The sequence below is a fragment of the Panulirus ornatus genome, chromosome 31 (genome assembly GCF_036320965.1).
Source record: "Panulirus ornatus isolate Po-2019 chromosome 31, ASM3632096v1, whole genome shotgun sequence".
NCBI lineage: Eukaryota > Metazoa > Arthropoda > Malacostraca > Decapoda > Palinuridae > Panulirus > Panulirus ornatus.
Genome location: NC_092254.1, coordinates 1,178,879 through 1,202,029, shown reverse-complemented (window position 1 = coordinate 1,202,029; position 23,151 = coordinate 1,178,879). Strand labels below are relative to the sequence as shown.

Here is a 23,151-nt window from a genome sequence, read left to right as displayed (position 1 = left end):
TCATGGGGTTAATGCAAGAGTATAACACTTCAGCATACACTGAAATAGGTATTACTGAATCTAGGTTTGGCAGCATTTACCTGTGACTGCAAGCTTTCCCAGCATCTGTAGAAACCTTCAGTTTTCTCATCAATGCATCAAGTGTTTAGCCCCACTGATACAGTGTAGCATTCTAAGAAAAAAATAAATAACTACTAATACATTTCATTTCTTAAAAATCTTTCTCCAGTTGTCCTCTCATATCTTTTCACCTATGTTACCATAAGGTTAAAAAAAAAAAAATGTGCTTGTAGCTGCACACCAAAAAGTTGGGGAGGTAAAATAAAAATTATAGCAAACTTTTCCACTTTCTAAGCACAATATTAAACAGAAATTCAGTTTTCACGAGGTGTGTACATTGGTGTATATTCTGTATGATTGTTTTTCATACTTGATTGCCATTTCCTGCATTAATGAGGTAGAAACAAGAACAAACAAAGGTCTCATCCCCTCACATCCATTTACTAGATGTCATGTGTAATGCATTGAAACCAAAGCTCCCTATCCACAACCAGACCCCACAAACCTTTCCATGGTTTACCTCGGACACTTCACATGCCCTGGTTCAGTCCAGACAGCACATCAATCTTTGTATACCACACCATTCCAGTTCACTCTATCCCGTACACATCTTTCACCCTCCTGCATGTTCAGGTCCAATTTGCTTAAAATCTTTTCACTTATAAAATATAGTTGATAAGTAACCAGTAATACAAAACATATATGGATTAATAAAAGCAATTATCAGCAGTTTTTCATGTGGTTTAACAAGCACATTTCTTTAGTACAATTCATACTCAAGAACTGTTGACATGTCCTAGATACCAAGATGTGCATAGTTTATAAACTAAAATTTTGGTGAGGATTCTAAAGTGGGCACTGTGCTTTAAAATATATAATAAAACTAACAGAGAAGTGCAGTGAAGATAATTTTAAAAGAAGATTCCAAAGTGTCAACTGTGCTTTAAAGCAGACTAGAATACACCAGAAGATACTGTAAGATCCATAAACTATCAATAAACAGTCCAAGTTGTTTACATCTAGTGAAAATGTTCTATGCAGATATGATCCAGTATTTCACAGTATTAACCCTTAAATGTCAGGTGACTTGCAATATGGACAAAAAAAAGTCCTTAAATTTTCTGTTTTTCATTATAATATGAAAGAGGACCATGGAAAAACAAAGGAACTATCTAACATAATTCACAAAATTGTGGCTGTGTTACTGTTCAATTATCTTGGTAGAGGTAATGGAGAAGAACAGTGCAGGAAAGGTGAAGTTAGAGTAGGGGGTGAGCCTCGTAATGTATATTCAGTAATGCATGTAGAAGTAAAGAAAGGATATGTACAAAAAAATCAGCTAACATAACTCATATGGCAATGGTACAGCACTGAATTTAACATGTAAATACCCTTGGGGGAGGAAAGATGGAGTGGTGTTATGGGGAGAGGGAGTCCAAGGACACAAATCCACAAGATGAAACTTTTGCACTATCAATGGTTAAATATCTACACACATTTACTTGTATCTACATATACTGACATTTATTTACATATGCATTTACATTTCAAAACTGCTTTCAGAGAGTGACCAAGGTAACATTTAGCATTCATACATTCATGCATTCATACATATGCAAGAGTTTTGGAAAGAGGGGCAAGTATGAAGTCTGTTGGGGATGAGAGAGCTTGGGAAGTGAGTCAGTTGTTGTTCGCTGATGATACAGCGCTGGTGGCTGATTCATGTGAGAAACTGCAGAAGCTGGTGACTGAGTTTGGTAAAGTGTGTGAAAGAAGAAAGTTAAGAGTAAATGTGAATAAGAGCAAGGTTATTAGGTACAGTAGGGTTGAGGGTCAATTCAATTGGGAGGTGAGTTTGAATGGAGAAAAACTGGAGGAAGTGAAGTGTTTTAGATATCTGGGAGAGGATCTGGCAGCGGATGGAACCATGGAAGCGGAAGTGGATCATAGGGTGGGGGAGGGGGCGAAAATTCTGGGAGCCTTGAAGAATGTGTGGAGGTCGAGAACATTATCTCGGAAAGCAAAAATGGGTATGCTTGAAGGAATAGTGGTTCCAACAATGTTGTATGGTTGCGAGGCGTGGACTATGGATAGAGTTGTGCGCAGGAGGATGGATGTGCTGGAAATGAGATGTTTGAGGACAATGTGTGGGGTGAGGTGGTTTGATCGAGTAAGTAATGTAAGGGTAAGAGAGATGTGTGGAAATAAAAAGAGCGTGGTTGAGAGAGCAGAAGAGGGTGTTTTGAAATGGTTTGGTCACATGGAGAGAATGAGTGAGGAAAGATTGACCAAGAGGATATATGTGTCGGAGGTGGAGGGAACGAGGAGAAGAGGGAGACCAAATTGGAGGTGGAAAGATTGGAGTGAAAAAGATTTTGTGTGATCGGGGCCTGAACATGCAGGAGGGTGAAAGGAGGGCAAAGAATAGAGTGAATTGGAGCGATGTGGTATACCGGGGTTGACGTGCTGTCAGTGGATTGAATCAAGGCATGTGTATGGGGGTGGGTTGGGCCATTTCTTTCGTCTGTTTCCTTGCGCTACTTCGCAAACGCGGGAGACAGCGACAAAGCAAAAAAAAAAAAAAAAAAAAAACATATTTCAAAATACCGATGAGAAATTTAAGCAAAGCCTGTAAAACTAAGTGCATACTTGAGAACTTTTGGCACCTGTTATGGAAGTATTTATTGACTGACTCCCAACATTCAAGGGTCAATAAGTATAACAGTTACATCCCTCTTTCTTTTAGAAAATAAAAATGTATCACTATCACTTTCAATTCTTAAGTTTCATTACAGTGACCTTTGCAGATACTTATTCAATATAGTATCAAACTAAACATGGAATAACTACATGAATTTCTATAATAATCCATCTCCTACTGTGCTTTATCACTCATAAGTCCCAATACCAAATCACTGATAACATAAATAAGATGCATACCTTTATAATGATATATGAATAAAAGCATGAAGAAAATTAGACCAAAGTTCTTAAGCATTCTGGTCATTAATGTTCATCAACAAAGAAAATCCATGGATTTTAAGTCACTACATACCAAATATGGAAAAAAACTACATTACAATTTTACAACTTACTTGTATCATCAGTACTGTCTACGCTTGTGCTAATGTTTTTACTACTAAATTATGTTCCAAAATCAAACTTACCGATATTCTCTGTAGTAAAAAAAATATATCAATACGTTAGATACATTTCTCTATTGCATTGTAATAAAAATACAAACTTAACTCTTATTACATAAAAACATAGCTTGATATTCATTCAAAACTGAAAGTAGTATATAAAAATGCTCAGAGGAGCCAATGATCCAGTATCATGAAGTGTCATCAAAAACACCATGTCTACACATCACAAATGACCTTGCCAAAATCTTAATACACACTTAGGTTAAACCAAACAACTGTTTAAATTCAAAACTGAAATATAAGCTAATATATAAAAGAACCAAATCTGTCTGGAAAGACATCCTGTATGTATGTGCACATATATCCTCAAATATCAAAACTTTGTTTAAAAGTTTATATATTTTTGTATACATCTACACACAAGCACATATGCATAACAATACAATATGACCATCACTATGCTAAGGGAATCCTTGCATATGCAGGAAAAAACTCAGATGCACTCTGTGGTTATATCACAAATCAAAATTGAAGAGTGAGAGCACCTTTTCTCTACATGCCTTTCTTAACAATAACAAACATCTAAAATGTTCAACATGTTCCAATTTGAACAAATTAATTCACAAGGAAAACTTTAATATTCAAGAATTCCTCCAACTGGAGTATAAGACATGGCTTTTTTTAATCAAGGAAAGAGACATGGCAACCAAGAACACCTGTATTTAACAGGCTATGATCCATGTTTGATTTAATTTCCTATGCTTCCTCATTCTTTTCTGAATCAAGTAACTATTCCTTGGCTTCCTCGATTCTTTTTAAGCCCAGTAACCAACTGGACACTTGTCAAATTCATATTTTGTTTACCTTCAGAAGCAAACACCAAAGTGATTGCATAAAAATACACATAGTCCAAGGAACAACTTTATTACGCTTTGGATGCATTGACTGACCGAATGTCCTTTGAGTCACTGAAAAGTATCCTATCATAGCAAGATGAAAGGTATAACTCATTAGCTAGGGTTGACCACTTATTTCTGTTAAGAGCTATCTTCAGTGGGACACATCTTAGTGCCCAGAGTGTCTAGAACATGTTCATTCACTAAACCATTTCATGAAATTAAAAAATGTCTCTTAACAAACCAAGTAAACTAGGTACGACAAGTGAACCAAAAATGATATACCATTGCTACTCTCTGAAAGATCAGCAGCTAGATGATTTTCCTATCCAGTAAAAAGAGCATTTTGACACAGTAAACTGTCAATTCCAGTATGGTTGCTCATGATCCGGATGGCTTGCTTGTTATAAAAAACTTATCATGTTAAAAGAATTTTTTTTTTTTTTTTTTTTTATACTTTGTCGCTGTCTCCCGCGTTTGCGAGGTAGCGCAAGGAAACAGACGAAAGAAATGGCCCAACCCCCCCCCATACACATGTATATACATACGTCCACACACGCAAATATACATACCTACACAGCTTTCCATGGTTTACCCCAGACGCTTCACATGCCTTGATTCAATCCACTGACAGCACGTCAGCCCCGGTATACCACATCGCTCCAATTCACTCTATTCCTTGCCCTCCTTTCACCCTCCTGCATGTTCAGGCCCCGATCACACAAAATCTTTTTCACTCCATCTTTCCACCTCCAATTTGGTCTCCCTCTTCTCCTTGTTCCCTCCACCTCCGACACATATATCCTCTTGGTCAATCTTTCCTCACTCATCCTCTCCATGTGCCCAAACCACTTCAAAACACCCTCTTCTGCTCTCTCAACCACGCTCTTTTTATTTCCACACATCTCTCTTACCCTTACGTTACTCACTCGATCAAACCACCTCACACCACACATTGTCCTCAAACATCTCATTTCCAGCACATCCATCCTCCTGCGCACAACTCTATCCATAGCCCACACCTCGCAACCATACAACATTGTTGGAACCACTATTCCTTCAAACATACCCATTTTTGCTTTCTGAGATAATGTTCTCGACTTCCACACATTCTTCAAGGCTCCCAGAATTTTCGCCCCCTCCCCCACCCTATGATCCACTTCCGCTTCCATGGTTCCATCCGCTGCCAGATCCACTCCCAGATATCTAAAACACTTCACTTCCTCCAGTTTTTCTCCATTCAAACTCACCTCCCAATTGACTTGACCCTCAACCCTACTGTACCTAATAACCTTGCTCTTATTCACATTTACTCTTAACTTTCTTCTTCCACACACTTTACCAAACTCAGTCACCAGCTTCTGCAGTTTCACACATGAATCAGCCACCAGCGCTGTGTCATCAGCGAACAACAACTGACTCACTTCCCAAGCTCTCTCATCCCCAACAGACTTCATACTTGCCCCTCTTTCCAAAACTCTTGCATTTACCTCCCTAACAACCCCATCCATAAACAAATTAAACAACCATGGAGACATCACACACCCCTGCCGCAAACCTACATTCACTGAGAACCAATCACTTTCCTCTCTTCCTATATCTATATCTATATCTATATCTTTAACCCAGTTCCTGTTAACACGGATCAAACTCTGCCTTTTGGCCCTCTCAAATAAATCCACAATATATGCCTAGAAGGCTGAAGTGAACAAAATCTTCCACACTACTAAATTACTTCATTATCATTAGATCAGATGTTAATTCATTAGTCAATGATGCTAATGTAACTATTCCCTCTTCTATTTTCACACAAAATGCCTTCATATCACATGATTACCATTCAACAGCTCATCTCCACTGTTCATGTTTTTCAACTATCTTTATCAAGGAAAACCAGTGTTTCACACTTATAAAAGAAATGAACAAGTTTCCCTTCATGCAAACAGAAATCAAACTTCCTTTTCACCACAGCTCTCAGTACACCTTAAAGTCTTCTTCCTTGCATGACTCAACTCTCATATCTAGCTTTCTTGTTGCCATATCTAATTATATTTATATCTTTATTTCATTTCGCTTTGTCGGTCTCCCGCGTTAGCGAGGTAGCGCAAGGAAACAGACAAAAGAATGGCTCAACCCACCCACATACACATGTATATACATACACGTCCACACATGCAGATATACATACCTATATATCTCAATGTAAACATATATATACACACACAGACATATACATATATACACATGTACATAATTCATACTGTCTGTCTTTATTTATTCCCATCGCCACCTCGCCACACATGGAATAACAACCCCCTCCCCCCTCATGTGTGCGAGGTAGTGCTAGGAAAAGACAACAAAGGCCCCATTCATTCACACTCAGTCTCCAGCTGTCATGTAATAATGCACCGAAACCACAGCTCCCTTTCCACATCCGGGCCCCACACAACTTTCCATGGTTTACCCCAGACGCTTCACATGCCCTGGTTCAATCCATTGACAGCACATCAAACCCGGTATACCACATCGTTCCAATTCACTCTATTCCTTGCACACCTTTCACCCTCCTGCATGTTCAGGACCCGATCACACAAAATCTTTTTCACTCCATCTTTCCACCTCCAATTTGGTCTCTCACTTCTCGTTCCCTCCACCTCTGACACATATATCCTCTTGGTCAATCTTTCCTCACTCATTCTCTCCATGTGACCAAACCATTTCAAAACACCCTCTTCTGCTCTCTCAACCACACTCTTTTTATTTCCACACGTCTCTCTTACCCTTACATTACTTACTCGATCAAACCACCTCACACCACACATTGTCCTCAAACATCTCATTCCCAGCACATCCATCCTCCTGCGCACAACTCTATCCATAGCCTACGCCTCGCAACCATACAACAGTGTTGGAACCACTATTCCTTCAAACATACCCATTTTTGCTTTCCGAGATAATGTTCTCGACTTCCAAACATTCTTCAAGGCTCCCAGAATTTTCACCACCTCCCCCACCCTATGATTCACTTCCGCTTCCATGGTTCCATCCGCTGCCAGATCCACTCCCAGATATCTAAAACACTTCACTTCCTCCAGTTTTTCTCCATTCAAACTTACCTCCCAATTGACTTGACCCTCAACCCTACTAAACCTAATAACCTTGCTCTTATTCACATTTACTCTTAACTTTCTTCTTTTACACACTTTACCAAACTCAGTCACCAGCTTCTGCAGTTTCTCACATGAATCAGCCACCAGCACTGTATCATCAGCAAACAACAACTCTGACTCACTTCCCAAGCTCTCTTATCCACAACAGACTGCATACTTACCCCTCTTTCCAAAACTCTTGCATTCACCTCCCTAACAACCCCATCCATAAACAAGTTAAACAATCATGGAGACATCACACCCCTGCCACAAACGTACATTCACTGAGAACCAATCACTTTCCTCTCTTCCTACACGTACACATGCCTTACATCCTCGATAAAAACTTTTCACTGCTTCTAGCAACTTGCCTCCCACACCATATATTCTTAATACCTTCCACAGAGCATCTCTATCAACTCTATCATATGCCTTCTCCAGATCCATAAATGCTACATACAAATCCATTTTTTCTCACATACATTCTTCAAAGCAAACACTTGATCCACACATCCTCTACCACTTCTGAAACCACACTGCTCTTCCCCAATCTGATGCTCTGTTCATGCCTTCACCCTCTCAATCAATACCCTCCCATATAATTTACCAGGAATACTCAACAAACTTATACCTCTGTAATTTGAGCACTCACTCTTATCCCCTTTGCCTTTGTACAATGGCACTATGCAAGCATTCCACCAATCCTCAGGCACCTAATTATATACAGTTTTAATACATTAATATTTCATTCTTCTCCATTCAAACTGATTTTAAACTTAGCATACTATCTATGTATTCTATCTATATCTCTGATGCCTGTTCCTTCCAGGAACCCCCTCAAGAGGGTGGCCATGGCAAAAGTCTTCATAACTGGTGAACTCTTAGCCTTTAATGCCTCACCTTTAACAGTCCACTGACAGAGGGCAATGCTAGCACAGTATTTCCAGAGGGTCCAAACTAATGTTCCTACCAATTACTTCTGCCCAAAGCGTTCATCAAATGTTCTAATTTATTACTTCCACCTAATACTCATGCCTAATATTCCGACCTACTACTTCTACCTAATGCTCCTGCCTACTACTTTTATCTAATGCTCCAAAATGCATGGTCAGCACATAGCACTCACTGCTCAACACAAGAAAATCTAGGTTTAAAAGGAATGATTTGTGTGAGTTAAGTATTGTCAAGTGTTATGTGTGACAAAGAGATTCTATGTTTGTAGGCAGAATCCCAGCAGTCCACTTGTGGCTGAGGCAGAAAGAGTACAACTTGACAACCACTGAAGTGCTCATTACAAGACTGTAGTACTGGTAATATACTTCCCTAGCCAGTGGCTGCCTACCAACTTCTACCTACAAACTCAGCATACCAGCCACTAAAATTAACAGCTTTGCTTTCTTTTATATATAATTACTTTCGACATCCTTCTAGTACATGTATCAACAATGTCACTTAACATTTTGCAAATATCATCTCCTGATTCAGCTAAAAGAGTAGCAACAGCCACATACAACAGCTGTGCTTGTTTATGTTCTCTTCCACAGTGGTCTCTTTCATCACATACATTTCAGTATATATCTTGAATACTGACAAACGTTAATTAGTATTTACCACATCATCACTACGTGAGACTAATACATTATTTGATTTACAGATTAATGGGATTTAATCAAATGCTCTATGATCTTACTAAGAAAAACATGGAAAATTACCAAGAAACAAGACAACCGTAATCCCATCTCAGAGATGGCTATTCACTTTTCCTGACATTCACATCTAATATTCTCTATCCCATTTGCATTACTTCTTTAGATCAAACCTGCTTAACATGAGTGACTATGCACTGAATGTATGCTCTTAACACAGAAATGAACCAACTTATCTTCATTATAGCAAGCATCACTCTCAAAACAAAATAAACACTTACTTGGATTTGCCAGTAACAGTGTTGGCTATGGTACGTAAGATGTTTGGAGGTTTGATGAGTTCCTTCAAGATGTTGCTCTCTGTTGCTAGTGGGAACCCATTGTCCAGCATCTCATCCAATAACTGGGATAAAATTCTCACTCAATTTTGACAACACACTTGACAGCTTAAATCTATCCATCCATCTCATTATCTACATATAATCAGCATCATAGTATGAGCTAAAACACTGTACTATTACAAATATTCACCTACTTAGGTAAAAACTATTCAACAATGTGCCCTAATATACTGGCTCCAATTTTCTATTTTTTTCTTATACGTTCACTGTTTCCCACTTTAGTGAGGTAGTGCCAGGAACAGATGAAATAACGTCATTTCCTTACAATCACTCTCCAACTCTCCAAAAACAGCCAAGCCCCACAGATCAATTCTGTGCTCCCCTTGACTGCTTCATATGGCCTGGTTTACTAAGTCCATTAACAACATGTCACCCTCCATGTACATCACTCCAATTTGCTCTATCCCAAGTACACTTCTTATCCTTCTGAATGCTCAGGCACCTGAAGCCTCTTTCACTCCACTGTTCCACCTCCTCAGTCTTCCCCTATCTCTTACTCTCTCTATTTCTACCAAGGAGATTCTCTTTGTCAGGGTTTCTTCCCTCAACCTCTCCAGGTGTCAAAAAATCTTCAATGCACCCCAAGTCAGGTCTCTCAATCAGACAGCACTTATGAGCACATCTCACTCTCACACAGTTATTCCTTATACAATCAACCTTTCTCACACCATACATTGCCTTAGATGTTTCATTTCCAGCACATTCACCTTCTTCCATTCTCTTGCATTCAGGAAACAAGACATATCCATTTAACACCATCAGGCCTGTTTAACCTTTAAACACTTCCATCTTACATTAACAGACAATGACCTCCATTCCACACACTTAAAGTTCTCAGAACCTCTGCCCCACTTCCCAATCCATGACTCACTTCAGCTCCCATGGTTCCATCCATTGAGACCACTCTCAGGTACCTAAAGCACTCCACTTCTTCTAAGTTCTTCTCTTTCAAACTCACAATCAACTTATCCTATCTCAAAGCCCTGTTACAACTCATTACCTTACTTTTATATAGATAAATTCTCAACTTCTTATCCTTACAACCAAAGTTGGGCAGATAATTATTGAAGTTAATATGTGTTATTGGACCACTTAACTTCCAATAATTAGATTTTCTAGTCATAATGTCTGTTAATTTTTTGTCCAATAAGATGTTCAATTTTATGTTTTCTTTTTAGGTTCATCAGTATAACTGTCTTTCACTGTTGTTAATTCTATTTCTTGTAATAAGGAAGTCTAAACTACAATTGGTTATCTAATAGATATACTTTGTTCATTCTTTTGTCATTTAAATATCATTTATGTATTTTTTTATTATACTTGACCACTGCTTCCCACACCAGTGAGTTAGTGCCAGGAAACAGACAAAGAAAGACCCACCCACCCATATACATACATATATACATACATGCCCATTTACGTACATATACACACATACATATCAACATATACACATACACATATACACATGTACATATTCATACTCGCTTGCCTTTATCCATTCAAGGTGCCACCCCTCCCCACAGGAAACAGCATCAACACCCTCCTGTATCAACAAGGTAGCACCAGGAAAACAGACAAAAAAGGTCACATTTGTTCACACTGCCTCTAGCTGTCACGTGTAATGCATCAAAACCACAACTCCCTATCCACATCCAGGCCCCACAGACCTTTCCATGGTTTACCCCAGACATTTCATTTGCTCTGGTTCAGTCCATTGACAGCACATCTACCAAGGTATACTACAATGTTCCAATTAAATTTATTCTTTGCATACCTCTCACCCTCCTTTATGTCAGGCCCCAATTACTCAAAATCTTTTTCACTCCATCCTTTCACCTCCAATACGGTGTCCTGCTTCTCCTGACACATATATCCTTTTTGTCAACCTTTCCTCACTCATTCTCTCCTTATGTCCAAACCATTTCAACACACCCTATTCCACTCTCTCCACCACACTCTTTTTATTACCACACATCTCTCTTACTCTTTCATTACTTATTCGATAAAACCACCTCACACCGAATACTGGCTTCAAACATTTCATTTCCAACACATCCACCCTCCTCTGTAAAACTCTATCTAGAGCCCATGCCTCACAACCATATAATATTGTTGGACCTACTATTCCTTCAAACATACCCATTTTTGCTCTCAAAGATATTCTCTCTTTCCACACATTCTTCATCACTCCTAGAACCTACGCCCCTCCCCCACCCTATGACTCACTTACATGGTTCCCAAAAAAATTTGCTGCTGTCCACTCCCAGATATCTAAAACACTTCACTTTCTCCAATTTTTCTCCATTCAAACTCACATCCCAACTAACTTATCTCTCAACCCTGCTGAACACAACAAATTTGCTCTTATTCACATTTACTCTCAACTTTCTCCTTTCACACATTTTTCTAAAGTCAGCCACCAACTTCTGAAGTTTCTCATTCAAATCAGCCACCAGTGTTTATCATCAGCAAACAACAACTAACTCACTTCCCAGGCCTCCTCATCCACAACAGACTGCATACTTGCCCCTCTCTCCAAAACTCTTTCATTTACCTCCTTAACCACCCAATCCATAAACAAATTAAACAACCACACCCCTGCCACAGATCAACATTCACTAGGAACCAATCACTCTCCTCTCTTCATACTCGTACACATGCCTGAAATCCTTGATTGAAACTTCTCACTGCTTCTACCAGCTTACCTCCCACACCATACAATCATAAGATCTACAAAGCATCTCTATCAACTCCATCATATGCCTTCTCCAGATCCATAAATGCCACATACAAATTCATCTGTTTTCCAAGTATTCTCACATACATTCTTCAAAGTAAACACCTGACCCACACATACTCTACCACTTCTGAAATCACACTGCTCCTTCTCCTCCCCGGTCTGATGCTGTGTATGTGCCTTCACCCTCTTAATCAGTATCCTCCTATACAATTTTCCAGGAATACTCAACAAACTTATGCCTCTTTAGTTTGAACACTTACCTTTATCCCCTTTCCCTATGTACAATGGCATTATACATAAATTTTGACAATCCTCAGGTGCTTCACCATGATCCATACATACACTGAAAATCCTTACCAACCAATCAACAACACAGTCACCCCCTTTCTTAATAAATTCAACTGCAATACCATCCAAACCCACTGCCTTGCTGGATTTCATCTTCGCAAGGCTTAACTGATGAAAATACAGATATATCATATATTCCATTTCTGATAAAATAATTCTGCATAAAAATGTCAAAGAGCACATTTACATTCTCTGACTTACCTCATACACTACGACATAGTGCTCCTTAATAATGGACTCAGTACATTCTCCAAAGTAATCTTCAAAGGTGTCAACTACACGATGGAGAAACTCAATCACAAACAAAGGAGGAACTGTAAAGATAATCAAATACTATCAGAGCATATCAATACAGCTCATTGTTATTATTCTCACCATTATCATTATTTAATTGTTCCATGCCACACATAGTTGGCAGTGCTATTCATTGTGGTATGATTAGGCTTGTCGCTCTGTCCTGTTAAACTGTAATACTCAGCCAATCTTTTTCACCCAGAAGCATACTACAACAAGCAATGAGTAATAATGAAAGATGATACTTTTTCAATTTACCATAACCCACCTTCAGTCATACACACAGCAATAAAGAAGAGGTTACTTCGTAGAACACTGATGAGATAGTGGTGTGGAGTGGTGATGACCGGTGGAATGTCCTCATTGTTATTAGCTTTCCTTTGAGCATCAAAGAAATAATCACATATAGATCTGGGAATGACACTCTTCCAGTGCTTCTCCATAAACACATCACTGAAAATAGTAACATAAAAAGACCTAAAATAACAGTTTAAAACTATATATGGGCACACAGCCATGATTTTTCTGCAAGCATCATAAAAGACCTGCCAGTGTTGATGTCTCATCATCTAATACACTGTCCCCACACCACCTACAAACTTCAATCACTGTATAATTCCCCATCACTTACCCAGCCTTGATTTGGACTTTCTTGGTCACAGAAGCCTTCAACATTAAAAAAAAAATAAAACATTACTGCTGATACAGCAGCACCCACTTTCATTTAGAGGGCTACTCAAATATTTGAAATTCTAAGCCCTCTATAATATCAACACATTCTTCTGCTATTATTCTCCTTCAATATCTCTTTTGGATTTTGCTTTGTTTTTAATTCTGCAAGAGTCCTTTCACACAAGCTAAGAATCCTGATCTTCAACCAGTTAGTCAATCTAACTAATATTCTAACTGAATTAACAAAAATAGAGGTACCAGAACATCACCTCTCAGGGAGTTTTTCTTTTATGGTATATTTGTATAATATCTGTTCTTGGCTGAAATTTCCATTCCTAATTCAAGAATACGAAATGAAAATAACAGTGTTGAAATCAAATGCTTGTTTATGTCCTTCATTGCAACTCAAATGAGCTTTATAACATTTCTGAGTATTCAGACCTTACAAAAACCTTATCAGTTACACCAAAACTACTATACTGAGGAACAACGTAACATAAACGAACCTCTGGATAACTAATGAAAACATAAAACAATGTTAACCGAGAGTACATATAAAAATCATTAGACCCTGTACACAGCCATATAAACACGCATATCATCATCCAATTACCATAATGGTATTTAATCACTTTAAATTTCACAAAAATCATATGACAAATGTATTGGAATTAAGAAGAATTTGGAAACATGACTAAAAATCCAGTCTTTTGCCGTGATTACCATTATATGTTACCAATCGATTCATAACCTACTTTACAAACACCTTTTAAAACTGTGGGTTAGAATAAAGATTTCAGTGTTCAGCAAACCTACTACTGTTGTAGACTCACTTATTACAAGAGGGAAACAAACATCCATAAGATCATAATCAAATGACACCATAGAAATAATCTATGGAACTGGAAGAACTTCATATCAATGGACTGGAGCTGTGATTTCAAGCACTCAGTTTTTAACCTGGTATAATAAATAAATGAAAATGGGGAGGGCTATGAAGAATAAGGGAAAAATGGAGTTAATTACCACAAAAGTTGGTGAGGTGAAACTTGTACAAATCAATTGAACCCATTATAAAGGGTCCTGTTGTCACCCATGAGCTCCTTCTAGGAGCTCCTGCAGCGCCTATGCTGCATCAATGGCGAAATGATGGACTCATTTGGAATGAAAAGTTCTTTGACGAGACTGTAAATGATACAGCCTCGCCAAAGGTGACCTTTGGCTTGCAGTGTAACCACGCGCAGGCCGAGTCCTGTAACACCAGTGATCACACAAAGTAAGCTATTCATTCCTGTGAGCCATCCAGCACGCTGGGCTTGATGTAATTAATGCCACCATAACTATTACCTTTCGCCGGCTGTGGTCTGTAAGTGTCAATCCACTGATCATACCGCCACTCCTTATCCTCTTACTAATAACTCAGTCACCAGCTTAAATTCTCATTCTACTGCACATTAATAACTTTAAAAAATCCCACTTATATCTTACCCGGACGAATTTATTATAAAAAGGCTGTGTATCATTTTGCCACGAATTCACAGGACACGATGAGAAAACAAGATAAAAACAGCTTCTTCTTTGTTGTGCAGCTGACTTATAGTTCCCTCACTGCTGATTACTGCACATGTTCTTTATTTGTTGAAGTACTCCGTCAAGAATATGACATCACATTACATGGTGCAGGTTGAGTCGTACAACTGTCAACCCACCAGAATCCAATAGGACTTAGGGGGAACGGCAGTGTTTACTTGTGTCCGATTCTCTTCTACTTTGCATATTTTAGTTTCGACACTGTTCAATTTTTACTTTCAATCAAATTAATAAAAAGAATATTGTATGTTTTGTGATATGTACCTTAGATTTATAATTCCGAGATATGATTATTTTCCGATGTCTCGTTTAGTAAAACAATAATCCAAATGAAATCAAAAGAAACCATTTAGAATAATATGTTTGGGAAATCTACAAGCCTAAATTTTTATGATTTTTTATGCATAATTTTGTCGTATTTTATAATACTAAAGACTGAAATTGCAATACTATGGTAATATGTAAATAATGGTCTGAAAACCATCTAAAAGCTATAAATACCAAAAAGATCTTAACGTTGTGATACAGTAATAAAATTTCCTATACATTGTTTGATACATACAAAAGAAAAAAACATTAAGTAACCATTGGGAAAAGATTTCAATAATAAAGGTTTTGAATGATGGAATGGAGCACGCAAGTAACGTCAGCAGGGATGATAATAGAATTCCTTCATTTACGAATGATGTGATATTTTTAAAGAGGTCTGCATTGTTTACAAATATTTAACGTTGTTGGTAATGTTGGTCATTTTTCGAAGAATGAACGAAGAAATGTACAGGATATTACAAGAAATTAGATAAATGCAATAATTACGATTCAGGTAATGTATGAACTGCAGTCAGCGATGGATATCTGGGGTAGAATGACGAATTTATAAAAGTGCAACTTGATACGCACACCTCGTTTAGAGCTTGTAGACAAGCTGTCCTGTATGTGTCGGCTGTCACGAATATTTTTACATAACTACATACATACATATTTGAAATCTAGTCGAGGGTGTTAGCCACATACGGCTGCACCAGTTCTAAATCTTCAATGTTATGGAGGTTCAGTCGAGATGGTAGCTGTATAACGACGTCATGTTTTTACCAGATTGTATCTAAGCTCATTTTAGACTTCATTGTTGTAGGGGTAAAAAGAAATCCATAAATATATTACTCTGTTGCAAAATGTATATTTTCCAATATTTAACTGGTATTTTAAGATTTTATGTCCTTTTGTAATTATTTTCCCTTCATTCAAAATCTGCTTTTATGGAGAATTCATATTCATATTGTTTCATTGATGTTTCTTTTCCTTTAGTATGACAGCTTAGGTAACCGTAGAACTTTCAGTCTATTCTCATGTATATGATTACTTAGTCATGGCACCAGTTTGCATGCTCTCCTCTGCACATTTTCAATCATGTTTATGTTATTTTTTGTATTGAAACCACACCTGAATTGCTTATTTCACATGTAGTCTGACAGGTGTTGCATGTAACATTTTGAAGCTTGTATTGTCTCTTTAATTTCTTGTTTCTCCTGATAATAGAGTTTGCATTGATAACTTTTCTGAAATGTGATGATTAGAATTCTAACTGCTGTCGATTGTCACTTCCATCTCCATTTCTGAGTCTTATCTTTACATCATTGAAAGACCATGTTTCAGTGCTCGCTGACCTTTGGTTACTTTAGATTTGCCAGTTCTTAAAGTTTTTCATTTTCCCAAGATGGAATTTCAAAAGCCACTTTTCAGATAAGTGTTCATAAAATTGGTGTCCTCTTTGTAAGAGTATAGTCAGTATCTGTCTGGATGTTTCTGAAAATTTGTCTCATCTGCTGAGCATTACTTGTTTTTAGGGACTATGGTATGTCATTAATGAAGAGCACAAACAGTGTTGACTTTGAGGGATTTCACTAGTTACTTCCTTTCAGTTAGTTTTCAACCTTTCAGAATATCCTGTATCCAGTTGAAATGAAAATCCCTTAACATATACATCCTCATTTTATAGATTAGCCTTTAAGAAGAGATTTTAATTATAAAAAGCTCATAAAGTCATTGTATACTACATCCACCCAAGTCCAAGATCATAGTCTATCAAAACTCACAGATTGGATGTTGAGCCTCTAAGAAAGACAATTTCCACCAAAATAATATCTTAAGAAATATGGATTGGTTGGATATATTTTTGTATCCAAGATTTTATTTGGAAAATTTAAGTCATGTGTATTTTTAATTTTTATTTAAGTAAATGGAAAATAGGATATCACCTATTTGTTTTAGAAAGAGACAATATGATTTTAATAGTTCTTACTTTGATGTGCCACAAAGCTGCCTAACAAAATGAATCGTGGGAAGATATCTTTTGGAAAAATTGGACTCAGTCTGGGGGTAGCAAAACCCACAGATGAACCTGCAGTAGGAACTACCAGTGACAGTGGAGAGGATCACATTACAAGTACGCATTCTGGATTTGGGTCATTTGGAAAGAACCAGCCAGAGAAGAATGACAAGGATGATAAAGGTAAGTAAATTTTATAAATTTTACTGTTTAGTATTGAACTGAAAGTTAGGGGGCATTTTACAATTTGTATGCAGTAACCCTCTTGAGAATTTGACACAGTATGGCATGATGTGTATCATATCTTTCCACATTTTGATGATTCTCAAGTTAACAGAACTGGATGATTTATTCTAGATGATATCCTTCAGTTCCACATATCTGTATAACATATACTTTTGCAGTTATAACTATTTAGTTTTGTTGGAAGCCACCTAAGAAAACCCTGCACCTCAGAAGCCTTTCCTCTTCCCTTTCATTTACAGGTCTAAATATCTGTGCCTCCCATACTGTTAAGTACTGTATATAGCCTTTTTCTTAAAATTAACTGTATAATGAATGAGATATCTTTAATTTGGCAAAGAATTTAATGTAATGCATAGATTGTAAAGGAGACAACACTGGGATTTAGGGCCTACATAGGAGTGATTTACAAAATGTTCTCTGAATGGAAATTCCATATCATGTATCACTGAACTGCATGCAACATACTGTACTCCTGTACATTCTTCATAGAAATAGGACTGCATGTGTCATGACAACACTTTTCACATACACTATTTTACAGTATACAGATGCTCCCCGACATACTTCTGAGTTCCATTCTGACCAACTGGTCAGATCTTGAAATGGACATTAGTCAGACTTATGTCAGCATGGCATGTAGAATTCTCCTACCGATCCAGCATTCTTTTATCTTATTCAATTTCTCTCATGATTATCTTGCCTTTTTTCATCCAGCTTTATTACATGATTCTGGAGTTTCTTTTTACCTTTTATTTAAGATTCTTTAGTTTAGATTGATTCATCTAAACTTTCAATGAACTTTTTGGCAGCTCCTGTCAGTGCCTGTTGCTTCACCTATGACTTGAATGTTGTGCAAGCTATATCTTATGTCTTCTTTTGAATCTGTTGAACCAACCATGACTTGCTGTGAAGTTCTTGATGTAATCCTATCCTGCTTACTCCTTCAAAGTCTCAAAAAGACTTCAAGCCTTGCCTAAATTGTTAGTAAGCTTCTTGGTACATGTTTATGAATTTGATCTTTCATCCACAGCATAAAAAAAAATTTCATCTCGGATAGGCCCTTGTCATTGCTTTGTTATTATTGTTGACTTCATGCTTGCTGAACCTTTCACTGCTTTGTCCTTTAAGATTGTGAAGACCATTGAATAGAACAACTATATATCATCTGCAATCACATTAAATTTTTTTTTCTCCTTCATACTGGGTGATTACCTTCATTTTCAATTCCAAATCGAGCATCTTGCTTGGCTTCTTGCCAGATCTAACAATGTGATGGGTTTTTCCTTTTACTCATCCCCTTCTTTGGGGTTTAATACAAAAATGGTTTAACCCAGCATGAAAATTTGTTAGATTCACTTGAATGACACACGTGCTTACTAAATGATAACGGAGAGCGAGAACTGAGTGATGCTGTGATATACACAATGCTGGGATATCATCTGACATTCATTATTGTACGCACACAACCATTAGCACTGGTGGACATATGACCAAGTGCAACTTTTATATTTACGAACATAATTTCTATTTTTTTCAAGTCATATGTACAGACAGTTGTAAGTCGCATAGGTCGTGAGTCGGGGAGTATCTGTAGTTGACCTGTTTTAGATAACCACTTTATTCATTAAAGCTCAGTACTGGATGTTACTACATATTCCAACTTGATGTTTGACTTTACTGTTTATGACTTACACATAAGTGGCAACAACTCTTATTAACAGATGAGATGTCTTTTACAATGGGATTCTCTGGCTTTGGCAAGAAAGCTAGGGATTTTGATGTAGACAAGTTAGTGGAAGAGACTCGCAAATCTGCTCTTGACAGGAACAGAGAGAACATTGGTAAGTTATTGTTCATTGTAACAGACAGTTTAAGGAAAGTGTTGTCTTTTCAAGTTTTAATATTTGTAAGCAGCAGTAGATGCTCAAAGAAGGATTATTGAAGTGTATGGATGTTATCTGGAAGTAAAGACGGTAAATACTCCTAACATTTGTGGAATGCACTGCACCTAGATCAGGATATGCAGATGACAAAAATTAAGTTGAATCAGTAATGGTGAAAAGTATAGTATCAAACATTACTGTAGTTAACAGTCTCTTAGTGAATGTTGAGTACAGCTTAAGCATGTATTTTGTGTAAATAATGATCTATTGTATGAAAAACAATTAATGAGACCTTTATGACTGGGACATTTCTCCCATACAAAAGATGAATGAATTCATTGAATTTATTGTTTAGATTAAGAAGTATACCTTTAGTTGCTTCTGGGAAATTACCAGAGATTGTGTGAACTAAACATATTGTGCGCATGAAAGAGGTCAAAAGGTTGAAGGAAGATTCTGTATATAGATATTTGTATAATTATGATAAATATAGTAAAATAGAATGTAAAGACATATTATTTTCTTTCAGAAAAAATGAAACTTCAGTCTGAATTAGACCTATCAGCAGGGGATGATTGCAAGTCTGTTAATGTACCTGCATCAGAAAAATCAGCATTATCCTCACAGTCTTTAACACATAGTGAAAGTGATAAAGAGGAAGACTTTATTGGACCACTACCACCTCCAAGTATAGATTTTTCCACGCCAGTTGAAGAGAGTGATGATGAAAGTGACAGTGAAGAGAATCAACTTCCAGTTACTCATGAGTTAGTCCTAGAACATGGCACTAAAGCAGTTTCTGGATTGGCTGTTGACCCTTCTGGTACCAGACTTGTTAGTGGGGGCTTAGATTATGATGTAAGGTACTGGGATTTCCAGGGAATGGACCAGTCAAAAGAAGCCTTTAGATCCTTCTGTCCAGCTGATGGCTATCCAGTAAATGTTGTTGAATATAGCTGTACAGGTGACAAGGTTTTGGTGGTGGCAGGTTCCTCACAGGCTAAAGTTTATGATAGAGATGGCATAGAATTATTTGAGTGTGTTAGGGGAGATATGTACTTGCATGATATGGCAAAAACAAAGGGACATATTGCAGGATTAACTTGTGGTACTTGGCATCCTAAGGACAAAGAAGAATTTCTGACATCTGCTAGAGATGGAACTTGTCGTTTGTGGCATACAAGCCGACCAGAGTGTCAGAAAAGTGTAATCAAAGCACGAGCATCAAATGGCCTTAAGACAGTACCAACTACTTGTGCATTTAGTAGAGATGGTTTATTGGTAGCATGTGCTTGTGATGATGGTTCCATACAAATGTGGGATCACCGCAAGAATTTTGTTAATGTAACCATAAATATAAAGAGTGCTCACACAAGGGGAAGCGATACCTCTGGATTAACATTTGCTTATGACAACAAAGGCTTTGCCACAAGAGGAGGCGATGATACTCTGAAACTATGGGATATACGCAATACAAAGCAAGAAGTACATACTGCTCAAGAACTTTTCAATAGATTTGGCATGACTAACTGTGTCTTTAGTCCCAGTGACCAAATATTAGTGACAGGAACATCTTTAAACAAAGGAGAATCTTCAGGTAAATTATTAATGTATAATCGTAACACATGGGATATTGTTAGAGAGCTTGAGGTTGGACCAAGCCACATTATTAGAATAATTTGGCACCCCAGACTAAATCAGTTTATGCTTGGCTGTGGAGATGGTAAAATACGTCTTCTGTATGAACCAAAGATTTCACATAATGGTGCAATCCTAGTTGCAGGGAAACATAAGAAACGTTCTAAACAAGCTGAAGTTGTGGTATCTCAGCAGATTATTACTCCACATGCTTTACCAATGTTCCGTGAAGAAAGGCACAAGTCAACCCGAAAATTAGAAGAACGAGATAGAAAGGATCCAGTTAAATCCCGCCAACCAGACCTACCTGTTGGCAAGGCGGGTTCAGGAGGACGTGTTTCAGCTGGTGGATCAACACTGTCATCTTATATCATTCGCAACATGGGTCTCCGCAACAAGGTACGAGAAGAAGGGGATCCAAGGGAAGCACTTTTGAAGTATGCTAAGGCTGCTGAGGAAAATCCTTACTGGGTTACTCCAGCTTATGCAAGAAATCAGCCCAAAACCATTTTTCAGGAACAACAGGATGGGAAGATAAAGGAGGATCAAACTGAGGAACCAGTTCCTAAAAAAATTAAATCAGAGTAAAGGCAATTATGTGTTGAGATTATCATACCTCCAAACATCAAGACGTGAAATATTTCAAAACAGCATATTTATACTAAGATTAGTGTATCTTCAGTAGACTTGTATTTTTACTAAAAATTTTGTAATGAATATACTGTAGTCATATTTGTTATTGTAATGAATTTATGAATGGAAAATAATAAAAGTTGTTAAAATCAGGTATTTTTGACTAATTACTTCTATTACTTATATTGTCAGAGTGAAAAGAATGTATAAAAAGCATGAAAGAAGATTGGAAGATCCATAAAAAGAATAGCAGAATTTCAATTAATCCATCACCCACAATTACTATGGACTTCCTCCAAAAACTAAGATACTTGTATATTATTTCCCTTCAAATTGTTATGTCAGTTGATAAACTCCAAACAAACCACTGATAGATATGACAAATCTTGGCTATTATTGGCTAACAACAATTAAGAGGGATGAAACTGCAGGTAAGTTTTTCATGAAACTAATTGTCTTTAGATTTTCTTAAGGGTATTGTTCAGAAACATAATTTGTGTTCCAACTTTGTATTTCAACTGCAACTCATCACTGTCAATGCATAACTTTGCACATTTCTCCATAATTTATCTGTCTCACACACAAAGTATACCATTGTTGGGAGCTAATTAAATGGGAAGTGATGGGGCAATCTCTCTCCCACACTGAGCTATGCCATATAGTATGTAATAAACTCAATTTTAATGGTTTTATGTTGTACAGTTATTCTAACCTTGTTATCCCCTGAAAGGAAGAGTAAATGTATATGTCTGTGACCATTTCAGTGATTTTCTCTCGTGATAAACAAAGATGTTCAGTTTGCAATGCCCCTGAACCATTCATTTATCTTTTAAAGATACAAATCTGTTTCTATACACTCCACAATGCAGCCAGAACCTAAGTACCCTCATCAACCTTGTGGTTCACTTCAGCTTCCATGGTTCCATTTGCTGTCATATTCACTCCCACGAATTTGAAACACCCCACCTCCATTCAAGTTCACACTCCAACTAACATATCTCTGCACTGCTAATCCAAATAGCCTTGCATATTTACTCTCATCTTTCACTCAAGGTTATCATTACCTTGAACAAATATTTAAACAGTTATGTACACTTCAAACATGTGAAACTCTTATGTCTGCTATGGGCCCCTTATGTTAATCTGCAATGCTTGGCATATGAGGTACTCTAGTAGTATTCTCAAGCATAAGTAGTGAGATGTATTTTTGGAGGTGTTTTTGTCACAAATAAATATGATTACAGTACAAAGTGTTTTCATAATCATTATTTATGATCTATTTAAGTGTTATAGCTTCAGAAATTATTCTATAACCAGAGGATGCAGACCTCCCTGACGACATGTACAGTGACTTGTGCAAGGAAAATATTTCAGCCTGTAGTGCCTCGTATCAATACATGGGATGCTACTACAGTAATTAATGGCTATATATTTCACTCAAGGAACCGGCAATCAATTCAAGAAATGAAAGTACACATGC

At 37.3% G+C, this 23,151-nt stretch overlaps 2 protein-coding genes across 5 annotated transcripts in view; one reads left to right on the top strand and one right to left on the bottom strand.

The window, feature by feature from the left end:
• Positions 1 to 15,126, bottom strand: part of cm (AP-3 complex subunit carmine) — a 34,547-nt gene extending 19,421 nt beyond the window's left edge. Inside the window, exons 1-4 of the mRNA XM_071680208.1 lie at positions 14,844 to 15,126; positions 12,952 to 13,136; positions 12,591 to 12,703; positions 9,179 to 9,300 (exon numbers count right to left, since the gene is read on the bottom strand). Of these exons, the coding sequence (XP_071536309.1) occupies positions 9,179 to 9,300; positions 12,591 to 12,703; positions 12,952 to 13,136; positions 14,844 to 14,878 (455 nt within the window). The 5' untranslated portion in view covers positions 14,879 to 15,126. The remainder of the gene's footprint in view (positions 1 to 9,178; positions 9,301 to 12,590; positions 12,704 to 12,951; positions 13,137 to 14,843) is intronic.
• A 487-nt stretch (positions 15,127 to 15,613) lies between these two features.
• LOC139758649 (WD repeat-containing protein 70) lies at positions 15,614 to 22,921 on the top strand. 4 transcript variants are annotated; one of them, XM_071680199.1, is made up of 4 exons: positions 15,614 to 15,768; positions 17,262 to 17,454; positions 19,239 to 19,358; positions 19,930 to 22,921. In XM_071680199.1, the coding sequence occupies exons 2-4, from the start codon at positions 17,274 to 17,276 to the stop codon at positions 21,624 to 21,626; spliced, it is 1,998 nt and encodes a 665-aa protein (XP_071536300.1). In that variant the 5' UTR covers positions 15,614 to 15,768; positions 17,262 to 17,273; the 3' UTR covers positions 21,627 to 22,921. The 4 variants fall into 4 exon arrangements, with proteins under 4 accessions (XP_071536300.1, XP_071536302.1, XP_071536299.1 ...); XM_071680201.1 differs by having other exon boundaries at positions 15,629 to 15,649; XM_071680198.1 differs by lacking the exon at positions 15,614 to 15,768 and adding an exon at positions 15,783 to 16,008.
• The last annotated feature ends 230 nt before the right edge of the window (positions 22,922 to 23,151 follow it).